Source organism: Raphanus sativus, chromosome 1 (genome assembly GCF_000801105.2).
Source record: "Raphanus sativus cultivar WK10039 chromosome 1, ASM80110v3, whole genome shotgun sequence".
NCBI lineage: Eukaryota > Viridiplantae > Streptophyta > Magnoliopsida > Brassicales > Brassicaceae > Raphanus > Raphanus sativus.
This window is the reverse complement of record NC_079511.1, coordinates 19958547-19976961: the sequence shown is the minus strand read 5'-3', so window position 1 is coordinate 19976961 and position 18415 is coordinate 19958547. Positions and strand designations below refer to the sequence as shown.

At 37.7% G+C, this 18415-nt stretch overlaps 2 protein-coding genes across 3 annotated transcripts; one reads left to right on the top strand and one right to left on the bottom strand.

The window, feature by feature from the left end:
• The first annotated feature begins 12628 nt into the window (after window positions 1–12628).
• Window positions 12629–13141, top strand: LOC108812842 (thioredoxin H5). Its single transcript, XM_018585220.2, has 2 exons — window positions 12629–12783; window positions 12875–13141. Exons 1-2 carry the CDS (start codon window positions 12697–12699, stop codon window positions 13139–13141), a joined length of 354 nt encoding a protein of 117 aa, XP_018440722.1. The 5' UTR covers window positions 12629–12696.
• Window positions 13142–13182: 41 nt separating this feature from the next.
• On the bottom strand, window positions 13183–17337 carry LOC108812833 (beta-galactosidase 5). 2 transcript variants are annotated; one of them, XM_056987330.1, is made up of 17 exons: window positions 17151–17332; window positions 16875–16965; window positions 16703–16798; window positions 16439–16551; window positions 16261–16327; window positions 16077–16169; window positions 15846–15989; window positions 15691–15779; window positions 15497–15602; window positions 15330–15417; window positions 14957–15240; window positions 14707–14885; window positions 14521–14630; window positions 14338–14447; window positions 14019–14243; window positions 13568–13770; window positions 13183–13419 (listed from the first exon to the last, which is right to left on the bottom strand). In XM_056987330.1, the coding sequence occupies exons 3-17, from the start codon at window positions 16796–16798 to the stop codon at window positions 13308–13310; spliced, it is 2019 nt and encodes a 672-aa protein (XP_056843310.1). In that variant the 5' UTR covers window positions 16875–16965; window positions 17151–17332; the 3' UTR covers window positions 13183–13307. The 2 variants fall into 2 exon arrangements, with proteins under 2 accessions (XP_056843310.1, XP_018440709.1); XM_018585207.2 differs by having other exon boundaries at window positions 16875–17337.
• Window positions 17338–18415: the final 1078 nt, after the last annotated feature.

Genomic DNA, 18415 nt, shown 5'->3' with positions numbered 1-18415 from the left:
GCAAAGCCCTTCACAAACTTCATGTAGCAGCCGGCCAGCCCTAAGAAGCTCCTGACTTCTGTGGCATTCTTAGGCTGAGGCCATGCCTTTATGGCTACTACCTTCTCCGGATCAACAGACACACCTTCACTTGACACAATGTGTCCAAGGAAGCCAATGCTCTTCTGCCAGAAACTACACTTGCTTAACTTAGCAAAGAGCTGCTGCTCTCTCAATCTCCCCAGCACAGCCCGGAGATGCCTTTCATGATCTTCCTTGCTCTTGGAATATACAAGTATGTCATCTATAAAGATGATTACAAATTCATCCAAGAAGTCTCAGAAAGTACCATTCATCATCTTTATGAATGCTGCTGGTGCATTGGTCAGACCAAATGGCATAACCACAAACTCATAGTGGCCATACCTGGTTCTGAATGCAGTCTTCTTTATATCACTTGGTTCAATTGGGATCTGATGATACCCTGAAGCCAAGTCAATCTTAGAGAACCACTTTGCTCCCTTAAGCTGATCCAACAGCTCATCTATCTGAGGCAATGGGTACTTATTCTTGATAGTAACCCTATTCAGCCCTCGATAGTCAATACACAGCCTAAAGCTACCATCCTTCTTCTTCACAAAGAGGACTGGTGCTCCCCAAGGCGACACACTAGGGCGTATGAAACCCTTATCCAACAACTCTTCCAGTTGTTTCTTTAGCTCGGCCATCTCAGCAGGAGCCATGCGGTAGGGACTTTTCGACATTGGGGCCGTCCCTGGTTCCAGTTCTATTATGAATGGGTCTGGCCTATCAGGGCGAATGCCCTGTGGAGACCTAAACACATCCTCGAACTCACTGACCAGCGAAATCCCGTCCGGGTTACCACCCCCAACAACCTCCTTTGTGGTGATTGTGGCAATATAAGCCTCACAACCCCGCTCAAGCATCCTTTCCGCTTGGACTGCTGATACCACTAAGCATCCAGAGGTTGGACGAATACCTTGGAACCTGATCGGGGGTCCACACCCACTCTCAAACAGCACCCTCCCCCGGTGACAGTCTAAGGTGGCCCGATTCTTTCCAAGCCAGTCCATACCCAAGATCACCTCATGATTCTTGAGTTGGACCACAACAAGATCCACAGGCATTACCCTGTCCTGGATCACCACTGGGATATCCTTCACTCGTCCTAATGAGGGCATCAATTGGCCTCCAGCCGCACTCACTAGGCCAGGATCATCTCCTGTCCCAATCTGGAACAAACCCTTTCCGACCAAACATGGACTCACAAAACTATGTGTAGCTCCAGTGTCGAAAAGTACATGTGTTTCCACACCACCAATACTTAGGGTCCCTACAGGAAACCCAATCTAAGCATCTAATCCATTCTAGGTTCCATACCATGCATTTCTAAAAATTTAAAAGAATAAGATCAGATCATTACCAGTGACCGCCATGAAAGGCTTGGTCTCATCAGTGTCCTTAGACAACTCATAGACCCTTGCTGCAGATGTCTGGCCACGGCTTGGTTCCGGCTTGCTAACCTCAGACTTCATCCTGCCTGATCCAGCCTGAAGCTTAGGGCAGTCCTTTCGGAAGTGCCCGGCTTTCCCACACTGGAAACAAGTCCTAGAGTCACCACCAGCCGCTTGACCACGACTCTGATAAGGTCCAGGACAGTCTCGGACTGAGTGGTCCATCTTGCCACACCTTTTGCAAGCTCCCATAGCTCTCCAGCACTCACCACCATGGCGCCTTCCACACTTTTGGCACTCCGGCCTTCCACCTGAGGTCTTACCCTCATCACTTGAATCTCTCTTCCTCTTCCGGTCACCAGCATGACCAGTACCACTTGCCTGACTCCTAGTCTTGAGTCTGGCCTCCTCAGCAAGGTTAGTCTCCAACATTGCCATGCGTTCCACCAACTCAGAGACAGTACGGAAGGTACGGACTGAGCAGTAAGTCTGGAGCTCGACCCTAAGGCCTCTTATGAACCTGCGGACCTGAACCTTCTCATCCTCCAATTCCTTACCCACATACCTCCTGAGCCGGTTGAACTCCTCTTCATACTCCCTCACTGACTTGCGTCCTTGGGTCAAATCCAAGAACTTGGCCTCCAAACGATCCCATGCCTCAGCTGGAAAGTACTTGTGGTTGAACTCAACCTCGAAGTCAGAGAACTTCTCAATAGAACCATTGGTGCGCTTGTCTACAGACAGCCACCAGTTGTGTGCATCACCCTCCAGGAAGTGCACTGCTATGTCTCTTTGGTACTCCTCGGGGCACCTTGTAGAGTTGAAGTTCCGGGCCAGTCTGTCCCTCCATTCATCCGCCTCCATAGGGTCAGCACTTCCAGCAAAGTGTTTAGTCCCTAGACGGGATATGTGCTCCAGCACCTTCAGGTAATCCACCTTACCAGTTCTTCTAGCTGGCGGATCCACTTCAATCACTTCATCATCTTGTGCAACTCGTCTAGCAGCTCCTGGTAATACCACCTCAACTGGTGGAGCTTGCCCCACTGATGAATTCACCAATGGAGTGATCACTTGGGTCATAGCCAACATCTGACTCCCCATAAGCCTGATTGCATCAAGCACCTCCTTCATGGAAGGTTCCACCATCTGGTTTCCTTGGTTGGCTCCATCATTGGCTGCACCAATGCCTCGGCCGCCCTGAACACCAGCATGTGAGGACTCTCCCTCAACCTCCATGTCGTCATGCAGCTGCCTGTTAGCACCATCAGCTATCTCTTGCGGTTGCCTCACTTGCTCAGCTTGTGCCAGCTGCTGCCTGGTCTCCTCAGCGGCCTTAAGCTGCTGCTCCACAAGACCTCCAAGAACCTCAGTCGGATTGGTCCGAGCCAAAGGCAATCCAGTTGCACTGTCCACTCCAATGTTTGGATTAGGCAGTACCACACTTGGATTGGTTCCATCCGCGCCACCTTGGCCAGATGCTCCAGCTCCATCCTTAGTCTTCTTAGATTTGGTCCGACTCTTACCACCCTTAGGAGTAACAAAAACAACACACAAGATCAATGTTAGTAGCACTTAACCAATGATCCATCAAAACAGTTCCTAAGGCAAAAATAAATCAAGCCCTATACTGTGAGACCCCAGCCGGATGTGTGATGATCAAACCATAACCCCCAAGTCCTAGAATCAAGCATGCTCTGATACCAACTTGTAAGACCCGAACCTGGATCCCAAGACCCAACTGATCCGCGGCCTTAAGCTAATCATCTAAGTGTAATTGGCCGGTTTATGTTCAAATATTTCTAAGTCATTTTAAGTGATCTGAGGTTCATATGCAATATGTAAACAATGCGGAAGCTAAGATAAACATTCATTTTATTAATATAAAACCATGTGATCCATACAATGTAGTAATATCAATCAGTTTGCACAATAGGCTATCATAAGTTCCAAACTATCTAAACACACATCACACATCCATCCTTGGCTTGAGTCTTCACAGCTCATTGGCTTTCCCACGATCCTGACCAGATCCTGCAATCATATAAATCCCATCAAATACACAATCAAACCGATATCCTAGCAACAAGTCTAGCAATGCATGGTTAAGTCCCTTAGAACTAGTTTTTGTCCCAAACTTGACCCACTCGGATAGGTCTCCAAAAACTAAATAAAAACCATGATAAATCATGATAATTCACAACTAAGAGAATTGTCAAGTCAGATTTCTCAGAACAGGTCTTGATCATACCGATCTCAACCTAGAACAGCCCCTTTGGCCATAACTGACCACCTCTAAATCAGTGATATAAAATTATCCTTTCATCATGATAATTCATGATAAATCCCGATTAAGAGATATATGAAGTCGGAATCCCCAAACCTCAACCGGAAGTAGGAGATCCAACCTTACCTGCCCAACCAAGGCCATGGAGAGATTACTCTGATCTAACCATGTCTTGGCGGCCTGACCATGAGTCTAAACTCACGGACAACATCAGAATATATAATAAAAGAGATAGATTGACAAAGGAAGGAGAACGGATGCAACCAACATCACTTGGTCCATGCGGACCATCCACCCGGACCCATGGAACATGACGATGGTAAATGGTTAGCATCACTAACCTTAGGAGTGGCCGACGATGGGTTCTGATCCTTCCCACTAGCCTTCTCGGTTCCTCTTGTATCCATCTTCACACGGTTCCTTCCTGCAACTCTTCCTTGGTCGCCGGTCAAGAACAAATCACACCACACTCACACAGCAAAACAAGCAAACCGCCGGTCTCTTTCTCTCTTGGATTCTCTGACAATTTTGGCAGAGTTTCCCCTTTTTGTTTTTATGATAAATATCGATGCCCAAGGTCTCTATTTATAGAGAAAGACAATGATAACTGTCTTTGGGCGAACGGGCAGGAGAGATTGGCCGAATGGGCGCAAACGGAACCAACGCATCCGTTTGGTCCAACCGCCTCTCAACTGCCCCTCAACTGCTTCCTGGCCTCGATCATTATCCCCTGGCTCATTGCCAAGCACCTGACTTCACCACCAAACCCATCTGGTCCCATCCGGACCGCACCATCACCTAACCGGACCATAACCGCCCATGGTCCGGTCACACCATCTCAACTCTTAACACTCCTCCAAGCTGAGATGAGCTGACCACTAGTGTCCCCAGCTGAGTGAGCTAACACTCCAGCTACTGGAGCTGACCAGAACTCTTGTGAGCTACTGGGAGCTTCCACACACTCCACCCTAGCTGCCCGAGCTTGTTTCACACTCCGGCCAGCTGTCTAAACCCTTGTCCAGCTCTCTTAAGCTTGAACCTTCCTTGCCTTGGTTAAGTTTCAGCCTCCTGATACCCTTAACCTACTTCCTGGACCATGATACGCCTTGCCATAGGTCATTTGACCTGATTTGGTGCATCACCTCGCACCATGGTCCATCCGGCCGATCCTATCTAGGATCGGGGACATGTTGAGTTTTCTCTGACAAGAGGCAGTTTTAGTTCAAGATTTATCTTTGATTATGAGTAATCGTTTTACATTTGGGACGGAGTCTTTGGTGTAATTCGATTATTCTTTGGTAATCAAATACAAGAGAGTTGCTTGCTTAACACAATCCTTCCAGTGCATATAAAGCTAATAAAGATTGTAAGCAGATTGGGAATTTATTATTTCATCACTCCCTGGGTCTCTGATACTGTGATCGACGTTCGTTTTGGTGTTGAACTTGGAAGCGAGGAGTGGTACGAGAAACTGAATCTCCATTTCAAGCTGCTTCTTCAGTATCGAATCAGTCCATACTTGTGCAGATGGGGTGAAAGCTTGATTGTCTTGACATACACGTCACCATAGCCTGCTATTTCTTATCCTTTTTTGATTTCGTAGCCATCATATGAAGTCTGATGAATACTTCTCTGATCTAAGGCTTGCGGCTTATTCTTTAATTGATTGCCACAGGTAGTAGGTACCAAAAGGTCCAAAACTAACATTTGTTGATGTGCAAGCAAGGATGATGATTCTATTAGACACATAGTTGTCCCACATCGGTAGTTGGAAGGGATCCTTAATAATATATAAGGTGGATGGACCACTCCACTTATCACCAATTGATTTTAAGTGTGAAGCCCATCTAGCTTAACATGGTATCAGAGCCCGATCCACGCAGTCCAACCCGATCCACATCGATCTGTCCTAAAGTTAGCCCATCGATCTTTGCCCGATCATTCCGAGATTGACGCTCAGAGAGCCATCATCTCGAAGGGGCGTATTAGACACAAAGTGTCTCACATCGGTAGTTGGAAGGGATCCTTAGTAATATATAAGGTGGATGGACCACTCCACTTATCACCAATTGGTTTTAAGTATGAAGTCCATCTAACTTAACAGATTCAAGGGAATACATGCGGAAAGAAGTTGAGATATTGATGAGTAAACCCCATTGGAATACAGCTTAAAAGTAAAAGTACTTCAAAAACTGTGATAACTATATTCATTTTTCAATCCGGTTATCGGTTTGGTTTCTGTTCGTTTTTTAACTTTTTTTTGTTTTTCGGTTTATAAAGATTAGCTACCATATTAAAACTATATTTACTTTGGTTTTGTTTGGTCTATATACTGTCGGTTTTCGGTTTATTCAGTTTTATACTAAAAACCATAAATATATGTATCTTGTAAAATATTTTATCAATTTTACTTTATACGAATAGATATCATCGGCTTTTATATAAAATGAAGATATTTAAGATTTAAAATAGCCTATTTTAGTTTTTATTTTACTATTTAAAATAGTTAGTAGACATATAAAGTTAATAATTATAATAGCTTTTATAGAATAAGAAAAATTAGTAATCCATAATTTATAAACAACTAAATATTAGCATACATATTTGTTAATAAAAAATTGAATTTTTTTAAAAAACATTTGATAAATAATGAAACCTAACTTTTAACTTGCAATAAAATATTAAATTATTAAAATCAACAATTTAAATATGAAGATCATACCAGTAAAATAAATTATGTACAGATTCTTTAATTATCTTATATAATTTACATATAGTTACACTATTATATTTTAATTGATCGATTTATTCGGTTTTATCGGTTTATATACTAAACCATATCCATATACCGTGGTTTCTTAAAATAAAATCCATTCGGTATATTTGGTATTACCAAATTCAAACCATTTTTTCTATTTCGGTTCGGTTTTAATTTGTTCGGTTTTACCGGATAAAACACCCATAGTCTGACTCATTATTTTTTTGAAATAAAAACAACAATTTAGAATAAAACTCAAATTTCTTTTATTCTATTTTGAAATACAATGGAATCATACATTAGAAAAGCTTGTAAAGCTGATTTGTTAACATTAACACTTTAGCCAACAAGAAATTTAATGTTTCATAAACGCGTCCAATATCGTGGCTAGAATAATTGCTCAAGTATCAATGTATGTCCTACTTGACCTTTGATGATATAGATAAAGTGCGTTTAGTTTGACCCCCCAAAAATGTGTGATGCAAGTAGCTACAATTCATAAGAAGAACAAGCCTTCTTTGTGTCGATAAAAATTGACTTCGAGATTATACACGACTAAAGAAAGAACATGACTCGTCGACAAAAAAAAAAGAAAGAACATGACTCAGAATTTAATAAAAACAAACTGACCGACTATTTACCTAGAACATTGCTATTATCATTAGTTAAAAGCATATAGAAATAGAACACAGCTATTATTTAATTTTGTAGAGCTTCGATTCAATTTCGCCGGCTAAAAACACATTTGAAAAAAAAAAGAGAGAAAAGGTGTTTACATCTCTAATTTGCGATGAAAGAAATTTTAAGAGAAATTTCATTAGATAATTTTTTTAGTTTATTTTTACAAAATAAGTTTTAAAGAGAAAAATGAGCAAAACAAATTTTATTAAAGGGTAAATATGTATTTATACTCTTATGGTTAACTAATCTAAAACTTTGGATTTAGAATCAATAGATTAAGTTCAGAGGATTAGTTAAAAAATTTAAAAATAAAAAAATAAATATGAAGACTTTCAAAATAAAAAAATATTTTAATATTTTTGTAGATTTATTTTGTGATAAAAACTTGAAAAGATTATTCGAGAAAATTGCCATAATCCTGACGTCAAGATCACGACGCACGCACCGCCCTACGCAGCCGTCATCTAGAAACTTTAGTAACGACGTTTATCCTTGACGTCAAGATCGTCGCATTATCACGTCGTTGACCTTATACTAGACGTCGTTGATTGTATTGTTTACATGTTTAAAACATATTTTAGCTCTGAAAGTTTTATCATAAATGCAATATCTTAAGTTAATTACTTTAGATTTAGTGCTTAGTCTCAGAGGTTTGATTTAGGATTTAAAGAATAATAAAAAATGAAATTCAAAGAAAAACTAATCTTAAAAATAGTTCTCAAAAATAATTTTAGGTCAATTTTTTTAAAAAAATGGAAAATTCAAATTTGCAATGTTTTTCTAGAAACAAAAAACCTTTTTAACATTTATAATATTTATATATAAAAATAAAGATAAAAAATATTTTACGTCTGTAAAAAAAAATTCGGTCATTTTTATGTGTTTTCAGCCAAAAACTATTGTCATGGTTTTTTAATGATTTTCCCTATATATTTTTTATATTTCTGAAAACACACAATAAAATAAAAGGTAAATTTCCAAAATTAATATAAAAGTATATTTCCGAACAAAAAAATACACCAAGAATAAAATGAATAAAAAATTTTATAAGAAGAATAAACCACAACTATTCTCTTATATTTATAGATATATAATATAAATAAATATTTAAAATTTTAAGAAAAATAATATTTAAATTATTCCCAATTAAAAATAAAAAATTCAAAAAACATTTCAAAAAATTTATGTTTTAAATTTTATTTTAAATCCAAAAATTCTGGTTGGAAAATATTTTTAATTTTATTATTTCAAATTCTAAATTTAAGTTTATTAAATCCTAAACTATCGTTTACTTCCTTAATAAAATATATTTTGATCCTTAATTTTATTAAATCCTAAATTCTTGTTGGAAAATATTTTTAAGTTTTTAATTGACGTTAGAAGTATAACTATCTTTTACTTCCTTAATAAAATATATTTTGATCATTTTAATCGTTATATACTATATTTATGATAAAATAAAAACAATTTAAAATCATTTTATGGTGTTTCTCTTAAGAAAACAAACTTATAAACAAATTAAATGTATAAAGAGTACAACTCTTTCCAACTTAGTGAGAATATGGATGCATGGTTTACTTTCTAAAGTTTTAATATCTTTATTGATTTCATTGTTTGGTCTTTAGAAATTTAAATTATTTTAGTGTCTAGTATTAATTGTTTTGGTGTTTTTTACAGAAATACGACTCTGCATATTTCTATTGAAAATATAAAAAATGATTTCTACCAAAAATATAAAATCTCATTTTTCTTTTAAAATGTAAGCTTTTTTCCTATTAAAACATAAAATTAGATTCATGAAATATATAATATTTTTTAAACTAAAAATATTATTTTTTTTATTTAAGAGAGAAATATTGGAAATGTAACAAGACTAGTTATATCATCCATACAATTAATTTAAAATATCTATATTAAAATAATAAAAGAGTAACTTTTATTTTACCAACGAAAATTGAAAACATATGAGTTTAATTTTAATTTAAGTGAAGAATAATTAAGATATATTCAGATAAGTTGAAATTTTGGTACTTTCTTTTTACTTTGAAAGTATATGTTTTTCAGGAGTTTTAAAACAAGTTTTCTTATGACCGAATTTTTAAACTTAAAATAGGATAAGATTAAGTATCACTGCAACATGTATTATTATTCCTTTTCAACAAAAATTAAGAACAAGTATTATTAGTTGTCTAAAAAAAGGAAAAATTCCTAAAAAATACACAGACTGGATTTCTTTTGATAAAATAATATACAAACTTTTTACGTTCCCCAATTAATACACATACTAAATTTGGTTACCCGTTAAATACATCAACTTTTAAAATTCGTAGGTTTTACACCTCAGATTTAACAGTGTTAACTCTGGTTAACATAGAATTAAGACGACGTTAACTTTTTAATTAGACACGTAATTGAACCGTTAAAAACTCGGGTTCCTTTATCAAAAGCCCCAAATCAATTAAAAAAACCCTAATTTTCTCCCTCTCTTTATTTCCCCAGAAATTCTCAAATCGATGGCTAAGAGTGAAGGCTCGATTTCAGGTGCAAGGTCATCCTATAAGCAGAAAGTCGACGGTCCGTTATGCTACTGTAATAAGAGATCAACTCCGGCGAAGGCATGGACAGATGGTTTTCTGGAAGGCATACCACGTAGCTACAATCCCACTCAGTGATTTTATATAAGCTTTCACTACTCTTTATAACGGTGCAGTGGTTACTTGCTTTGCGGTTTTGCTCAAAAATCTCCATGATATTCGGTGGAAACTGAGTCAAACTGCCACTTGTTTTCTCACGCCTTCGAGAGTTACGCTTCATTGCAAGTCTCCTAATCTCTTCAAGCATGTTAATCAGTGGCAACTTACGAACATCCTTGATTGTTCTGTTGAAGCTCTCTGAGAGGTTGTTACACACATCTTCGCATCGTGCATGTCTACTGAAAAATGCTCTACACCATGTCTTCGGTTCTGTCTTCAGCAAGTCCGCATGTGCCTTTGCGTCGAACACTTCTAAAGCGTGCAAACTGATCTGATAATCACCCTTAGTGAAGCTGTATGCAATTGCCCAGAAGTAATCTTCATACTCTGACGCACCATAAACCTTCCTCCAATTTGCAAAAATGTGTCTAGCACAATGTCAATGCTCTGCCTCGGGTAGAAGGTCTGCAACAGCATTTATCAAACCTTTCTGTTTGTCAGATATGATAGTGAATCCATTTCCTAACCCCAAATCCAAATCAACCTTCAACTTATCAACAAACCAAGCCCATGAGGCATTATCTTCCACTCTAACTATTGCCCACGCTATAGGATAAATCCTATTATCCGCATCTCGACCAACAGCTGCAAGAATCTCACCCTTTAACTCCCATTTCATAAATGCCCCATCAAGTCCTATAATAGGCCGACAACAATTCTTCCATGTCTTCCTAAGATTCTCAAAAGAAATGTAGAATCTGTCAAAGACAACCTTACCATCGTCACGAGGAATAGTCACAATCTCAGTTCTCGTATTCTCATTTGAACGCTGAAGCTCCCTCTCATAATCCCACAGCTTGGCGAATTGTTCTCTCTGAGTTTGTATTACCAAATCTAGAGCCATTCTTCTTGATTTCGTGCATATCCACTTAGAGACTGAGAGACTGTACCACATCATTATCTCATCTTTGATGTCAGTCCACTTAATACCATATCTTCTTCTTGCTTCATCCTTGTACAGCCTTGCAATTGTACCCTGCTTCAACATCCTTGCTTTACTACTCTTCAGATGGTTATGTTTATCCACATAAGATTTCACCATCCACTTCCCCTTTGGCTTCTCAACAGAGCAATAAATCTTCCAATTGCAGTTTTTCTTAGTACAAATGGCTCCCAGCTTTGTTTTCTCCCATCGGCAAAGCTTCACATCGAAATTTGTCTTCAAAACATAGCGCAGCAGCTGGTCTTTGAACTCTTCTCCGCTCTTGAATGTCTGCATTAACCACAGGTATGGAGGCTTCTCATTGCTGTATGTAGTTCTCGAAATCACCTTTTCCTGTCGATTGAAGTAATCCCACTCATCATCAGTGTCAACAGCAGGAGCCGGATGTTCATCATCCTTTAATTGCCTCTCCAATTCTTCTTCATCATCACCTCCACCTCTAATTTCCTCATTACCCCATCTCTAACTTCCTCACTCGTGGTACCTCTAACTTCATCATCAGGGATATCTCCAAAGAGTGACTGAAATGGAATATCTCATGCTTCTTCGATGACTTCTTCCTCAACCTCATCACGAGCATTGTTCTGACCTTCCTCGTCTCTCTCTGATTCTCCATTGTTCTGATCACCTTCCTTGTCTCTCTGACCTTCCTCGCCTCTCTCTGATTCTTCATCGTTCTGGCCTTCCTCGTCTCTCTCTTCCTCACCTCTCTCTTCACCTCTGTCTTCACCTCTGTCTTCACTTCTATTTTCTTCACCATTCACCGAAACAGAGCCATCAACCTTTTCACCAACACTCTGCTCAATGTAGATATCAACTCCACCTACTTTCATAGCTTCACAACACATCTGATTAATAGAAGCATCTGAAGAAACTTCCGAAATCACTTTCACCGACTCCATAGATTCTTGTGGAAGCTTGTACCAGACGTGTTTAACCTCCCCGTTTGACCCATTATCTTCCCAGAATCCTTCGAACATAGACCATGTCATGTAATCTGGATCGATAGCGATGTCTTTATTCACTAATCCTCCCCGATAGTGAAAGTCGTTTTCTTTACGCTCCATAACGCCTCCATAGTGTAGCCTAACCTTCATTAACCCTAGTTTACTGCAATCAAACCAAAGATTATGATTTAGAAACGCAATCAAACCGAAGAAGATGAAGAACAGAAACTCAAATTGGAAAGGGGAAAAGAGAAAGGGAAGGGATCGAGAATTACCTCATCTTTTTCGTGTCTAAGAGAACATAGAAATCGAACACTTCAGAGCGACATCAAGAAGAAGAACAATGTTTAGAGAAGAAGAGAGTATCGAGCAATTCGATTTGGGGATAAATGAAATTAGGGTTTGTTCTCCTTTCGATTTGGGGATTTGGGGATTTTTAGGAACAAACCCGAGTTTCACAGACATATCACGTGCTTAGTTAACTCTTTAACGTCGTCTTAATTCTCTGTTAACCAGAGTTAACACTATTAAATCTGAGGTGTAAAACCTACGAATTTCAAAAGTTGATGTATTTAACGGATAACCAAATTTAGTCTGTGTATTAATTGGGGAACGTAAAAAGTTGGTGTATTATTTTATCAAAAAAAATTCAGTCTGTGTATTTTTCAGGAATTTTCCCAAAAAAAAAAGTATTATTATTGTTCCTTTTTATTATACATTATAAATAATATGTTTCAAAAAAAATCAAAAGACCGAGAAGAAGTCGTGAGTCTCCCCTCGACTTTCCTATAAAAACATATAAATTGTTCACTCACCAAAATCATCAGCACACAAAACTATTTACAAGCTTTTCAAGTTTTAACCAATCCCAAACAAATGGCCGGAGAAGGAGAAGTGATCGCTTGCCACACTATCGAAGTCTGGAACGAGCAGCTCAAAGCCGCCAACGAATCCAAGAAACTGGTAACAATTTCATGACCATGCTTATTTGTTTTCTTTTTTTTTAATTACGAATGTTTTCTCAACTCTGACTTTGATCTCGAAATTGACTCAGATCGTGATAGACTTCACCGCCGTTTGGTGCCCACCTTGTCGTTTCATTGCACCAGTCTTCGTAGACATGGCCAAGGAGTTCCTCAACGTTGTCTTCTTCAAGATCGATGTCGACGAATTGCAATCCGTTGCTAAAGAATTCAAAGTCCAGGCAATGCCCACTTTTGTCTTCATGAGGGAAGGCGAAATCGTCGACCGTGTTGTCGGAGCAAGGAAGGAGGATATCCATCAGACGTTGAAGAAGCACGGTGGTGTTGTTTCTGCTTAAAGTTTTCATTTTAATATGTTAACAATGTTATGTAATAAAACTGATGCAAATTTGGTATTTATAAACTTATCTTGTTATGATTACAAAACATGGATTGATAACTTAAGAGCAGCATGAGGAATGCTGTTGTGTAATGAAAAACACAGGATTGAGTTTTTGTTTCTTTTTAGTGTACTGATCTCTTTACAACAGAGACTTTGGAGACGTCTCCACCAAGTTCTTCAAAGAGCACTAACAAGTTCCCTCTTGGTTTTAACCACGAACGCGGAACATGATACCTGTGCACAAACAAAAGACTCGTTTTTCTTTTTAAACACGAAAATGACCTAGATAAGAAAAAAAGCATGTGTAACTATTCTCGTAGTTTGTAATAACATAATTAACTAGAGTTCAAAAATAATAATAATAAAGCATGTGTTATTTTACCATCTTTGTGTTGGTTCGCCACAACCAGATTGGCATTTGGCTTCTCTGTATGTTCCTGCGTAGTTGCAACTCCCACAGTTTCCTTTGGCGAAAGCCATCCAGTATCTCCCTAAACTTTGTCCGTTTATCCAAGCTTGTCCTTTCCCCATACTTCTCAGATCCAAAGCCACCGGCTCGTTCCCTCTAGGAGCGTCAAAGAAGGCCTGTAAAATTTGATAACCAAAGACATTGTTGGAACCATTTGCAGCTGTTCAACCCTTGGCTATACGTCTACTATAAATGAATTCAACAGATTATAAAGAGATTGTGGGCATATATTGTTTTGGTGTCTTAGGAATCGGACTTACTTGTTCTTTGGTTTGATGTTTTATTTGTTTACCAGCGGGAAATAAATAAAAAAAAATAGAAATCAGTTTGGTTAAGCATGAACAAGTCAGAGTTCCTCATTTACCTTGTACCAGGTCAAAGGCTGTTTGTTTTGCTTTGCTAATGAGCCTTTGATCCAATCAACAGAGGAAGCTTCTGAAGGAGAGATCAAGTTCATTGCTTCACCTCGGAGACCAACCTGATAGGTCCATCTCTGTCGACTCAAGTCTTTGCTACCCCCGTCAAGGCCGTGAAGCGCAACAGACCCGACAATCCCCGTGGCCCACGTCTCAAAATGTGGTCCAACATTCTTCAAAACAACACAACAAAAGAAACATTTTTTTTATCAGCCTGTCTACAACAATACAACAAAAGCGATGTGTACTTTCATGATATAAACTGACCGGCAAACCAACTGCTATGCTTAGTAGCGCGATTCTGTTAGATCCACCTCGTAGATTGACCGGTGCGCTAAAGGAAAATCTTCTGTTTTCTCTTGTCCCAAAGGCAGATCCTGCGTCGTTTCAAAGCATAGAAACATTTTGATGACACTGCTGCTGAGTTGGCAAAAGAGACAGATTCTTTACCGTAAAAATGTCCATTAACAAACACATGAACCGCATGCCCTGCTGAATCCACCGTAAGACTCGGCCATTTTCCTCCACGCAAGAAAGATTCGGATGCCTTGATATCCACACTAGAAATAACCGGATTCAATTTCAAAGAACAACTCATGTTCGTCAAGATTTACAAAATAGAGATTCAAGACGTACCTTGTTATGTACCAAAGGTAATCACTTGCATCTCGTGTAACATTAATCTGCTCCAACAGTCCAAAAGCTGTGATTGTCCCACGGTCTCCATAAGTAGAAATATCTTCATCGTATCTACCTACCGAGTACAAGATGGAGCCAGATGGTACCATTTGCACTTGTGATGTCTTTGCCACAACCTGTCTCACAACTACATATTAGCTTCTTTCACACCAAAACAACAAACTCTTTTCTTTTTTTCTTTACATACCGTGGCAGTGTTGAAAACAACGTTTCTGCAATCGGGAAGAATGCTTGTGGACCAAGCAGGTAGAGTATAATGCCGATTGTTGAACACTACTTTGGCAGGTGCGTTCATGTGATAGTTCGATAGGAAAGCCACACAGCTTCCTTTACCGGCAGAGAAAACGTGAGCATCCTCGTAGTTTCCTAGTTTAGTAACTTTGGGGTCAGAAGAAACTAAGGCTGATTCACATTGCTTAATTGCTTGGTGTAGCTGCTTAAGATGGCTGTACTTAGGTTCTTGGACCAACCCTGTATTATCGGCAAAAAAGAGTTAAGTTAAATGTAAAAAAAAGAGAACCAACATTGTTACACAAACTTTAATGTTAAGATCGTTGTACCGTATTCATCGATGGGAGCATCGTAATCGTAACTAGTGGTGATAAATGGACCTCCGGCTGTACGTCCAAAGTTTGTTCCTCCATGGTACTGTCACATGACATAACCACCACACACATCAAGTAATTTATAACAGGTTTTTGTCATAATGTTTGTGGTAGAAAATTACCATGTAGTAATTTATATACGATCCGCCCTTTTGTATGAAACGTGTGACTCCGAATGCTAGATCCTCTACAGGTCGTTTTGGAATGGTTCCACCAAACTCTGTGAACCTTTTTGCCATCACAGTGAACAAAACAACACAAAACTTTTATTTCAATCAATACACATTTTCGCAAAGAAAAGCATCGTTATTTTTACCAGCCACTCCATGCTTCTGTCCACATTTTTGGCTTATATGGTTTGTTTGGAGTGAAATAATCGCAGTAGAATCCGTTGCAAGCGTTTATCTAGAAACAAGAGATTATATTAGAAGATAATTCTTATTAACCAATCACACAAAAGATTGGTCTCACAATAGGATCAGGTGCATCATCTTCCTTGCACATCACCCACGGGACTCCAGTGTTCAAACCAACCGCCATTTTTGCAGCCCAGTTAACGTATGAATGACCAGCTGGTCCAAGTGCTTTAAGCTCAGGACCAAACTCATTCTCAATCTGCAATTTTCAAAGATTACATTTTAACTTCAAAAGATCAAACAGTTCAACAACTGTTTCTTTTTTTTTGGTAAATTTGTTGTATACCTGAGATAAGATGATAGGTCCACCTTGTGACTCGAAGAATCTATGCTCTTTCATCATCTGAACAATCCTCTGCGTGAAGCCCTGCATCGCAGCCTTAACAATACAACACATACACATATTAACTATATTAATATCCAAAACTAAACAGAGTTAAACATCAGAGATCAAATATTTTTTTATTTACCTTGAAGGGTCCATTGTCCGATCTGAAGCTAATCCCAGGTACATACTTCAGCCAAACAGGAAACCCTCTACACGATTTTCAAGGGACCAACAAAAAAATTCAAAATTCAAAATTTAGACAATGAGACAAAAAAATAAAAATAAGTTATTTTTGTTCTTTTCATTTATTAAAGTATTACCCAAAATTCCATTCTGCACAAACGTAAGGACCGATTCTGAGATGAACATAAAGCCCCACTTCTTGTACTGTCTTAATGAATCTTACTAAATCGTATCTCCCTTCGAAATTGTACTGCACAACATAACAAAACAAAACCCACCAGTTTTCAAATCTGGTTCATAGAAAGATTCAAACGTTAATGGGATCTAACAAGAATTTAATCTCATAAAGCTTTTGACTTTGATGGGATTTAGTAAGAAGAAGAAGATGAATAAAATTTTACAGTGCCAGGAGAAGGCTCATGACCATTCCAGAAAACATAAGTGTCAATTACATCCAAGCCTCCATCTTTAGCCTTCTTTATAAGATCTTCCCACATCTACAAGACACACAAAGATCAAACAAAAAACAAAAAAAACAAAAAAAAAACACCATTTATTTCTGAGATTTGTTACCTCAGGCGTGCTTCTTGGGTAGTGAATGGAGCCGGAAAGGAGGATTCTACGGTGGCCATTAATGACGATGGCTTTCTTGTCGTACGTTATGCTGCATTGAATCATGGCGGATCCAATTAGCATTGTTGTTAGCAAGAAACACAGGATCTTGTTGAGAACCAATATAGTTCCCATTTTTTTGGAAGATGAAGAAATGTGAGAGGGTTGAGAGGGAAATGAAATCTTTCAAAACAAAACAAAACAAAAAGAATGTAAGATCAGAGAAGAAGCAAAAACTCTGTGTTAAGTGTCGTTGGTCTGATATGTCTTCGCCCTTCGGTTTGGCCTCCCACTCTCCACTAATTTTGTATATATAAAGTTATTAACATAATTTCTTTTTTTTGTAACTTTATTAACATAAATAAATTGATGTAGTGAATTAGTTGAGAACAAAAAGTTATATTAATGGAGCTTTCCAAATAATCTAAACTAATTGGAATTACTTTATTTTCATTAACTTAGCAGATAAAACCGTTTATTTTATGTCGATAAAAGTTTTCAGAGAATTGTTTTTCTAGAGACTCACCAAGAAAATATTTTATATTACACCATTGATAATAACAGAGTCAAAAAATCATTGTTTCAAATAATCGATTAATTAGAATTTCATTATCTTTAAAATCAATTACAGTTTAGAGCAAGAATTTCATCACCATCAACTAAAGAACCATAAATGATTGAAATCAGTAAGAATCATAGCTATCATCTATTTATAGATCTATTAATTATCTTTTTAACTTAACATTTTTTACCAAAAAAATACTTATTTGAAAAGTGAACTATTTTCTGTCAACATTTAAAAATGATTTTTCCTCGTTGTTTTATGGGACTATAATAGTCAACCAGCTGACTGGATTGCATCTTTTTTCTTTCTGATCAAACTGGATTGCATCCAGGCCTGGGAAAAAAACCGAACCTAAGATTTGCACTGGAACAGAACCAAGAACTCTCAAATAACCGACAATTCCTATATTTCTATATCTGAAATAACCGAACCAAACTAGAACCAAATCAAAAATCAAACGGATATCTGAATATATAAAAATATTAATTATATATACATATAACATAACTAAATATATGTATTTATAGCTAATTTTTTTTTAAAGAATCCAAAAATATTTGAAGATAACTACATCATTATAAAATATTCGAACTACCCAAACTATCCAAAAGTATCCAAGTAATTTTGTCTGAAATATTATAAATAATCCAAAATATTCAAACTTTTTATCTAAATCACCATAATTATTTGATATTTTATCCTGAATAATCAATATTTTATCTGAATTACTCGAATTATCCGAATCCTAATCGGAACCAAATGAGAACCAAAATTATTTAGGATATTTTCTGGTTCCTAATTTTACTATTCAAACCGAACCCGAAACTATTCGAACCGAATCAAACTGAAAATAGGTCAAGTACTCAATAGATCCTCTAACCTCCTATCCAAACTATCTGAAATATCCGAATTACCTGAACTGAATCGATAAAAATGT

What these genes read in the sequence shown, in the direction of transcription:
- LOC108812842 (XM_018585220.2), top strand. Translation starts at nt 12,697, where the DNA reads ATGGCCGGAGAAGGAGAAGTGATCGCTTGCCACACTATCGAAGTCTGG. An exon ending in CCAACGAATCCAAGAAACTG is followed by an intron (nt 12,784 to 12,874) that starts GTAACAATTTCA and finishes AAATTGACTCAG; the next exon opens with ATCGTGATAGACTTCACCGC.
- LOC108812833 (XM_018585207.2), bottom strand. Translation starts at nt 17,048, where the DNA reads ATGGGAACTATATTGGTTCTCAACAAGATCCTGTGTTTCTTGCTAACA. An exon ending in ACCCAAGAAGCACGCCTGAG is followed by an intron (nt 16,799 to 16,874) that starts GTAACAAATCTC and finishes TGTGTCTTGTAG; the next exon opens with ATGTGGGAAGATCTTATAAA. An exon ending in TACCTTTGGTACATAACAAG is followed by an intron (nt 14,631 to 14,706) that starts GTACGTCTTGAA and finishes GGTTATTTCTAG; the next exon opens with TGTGGATATCAAGGCATCCG.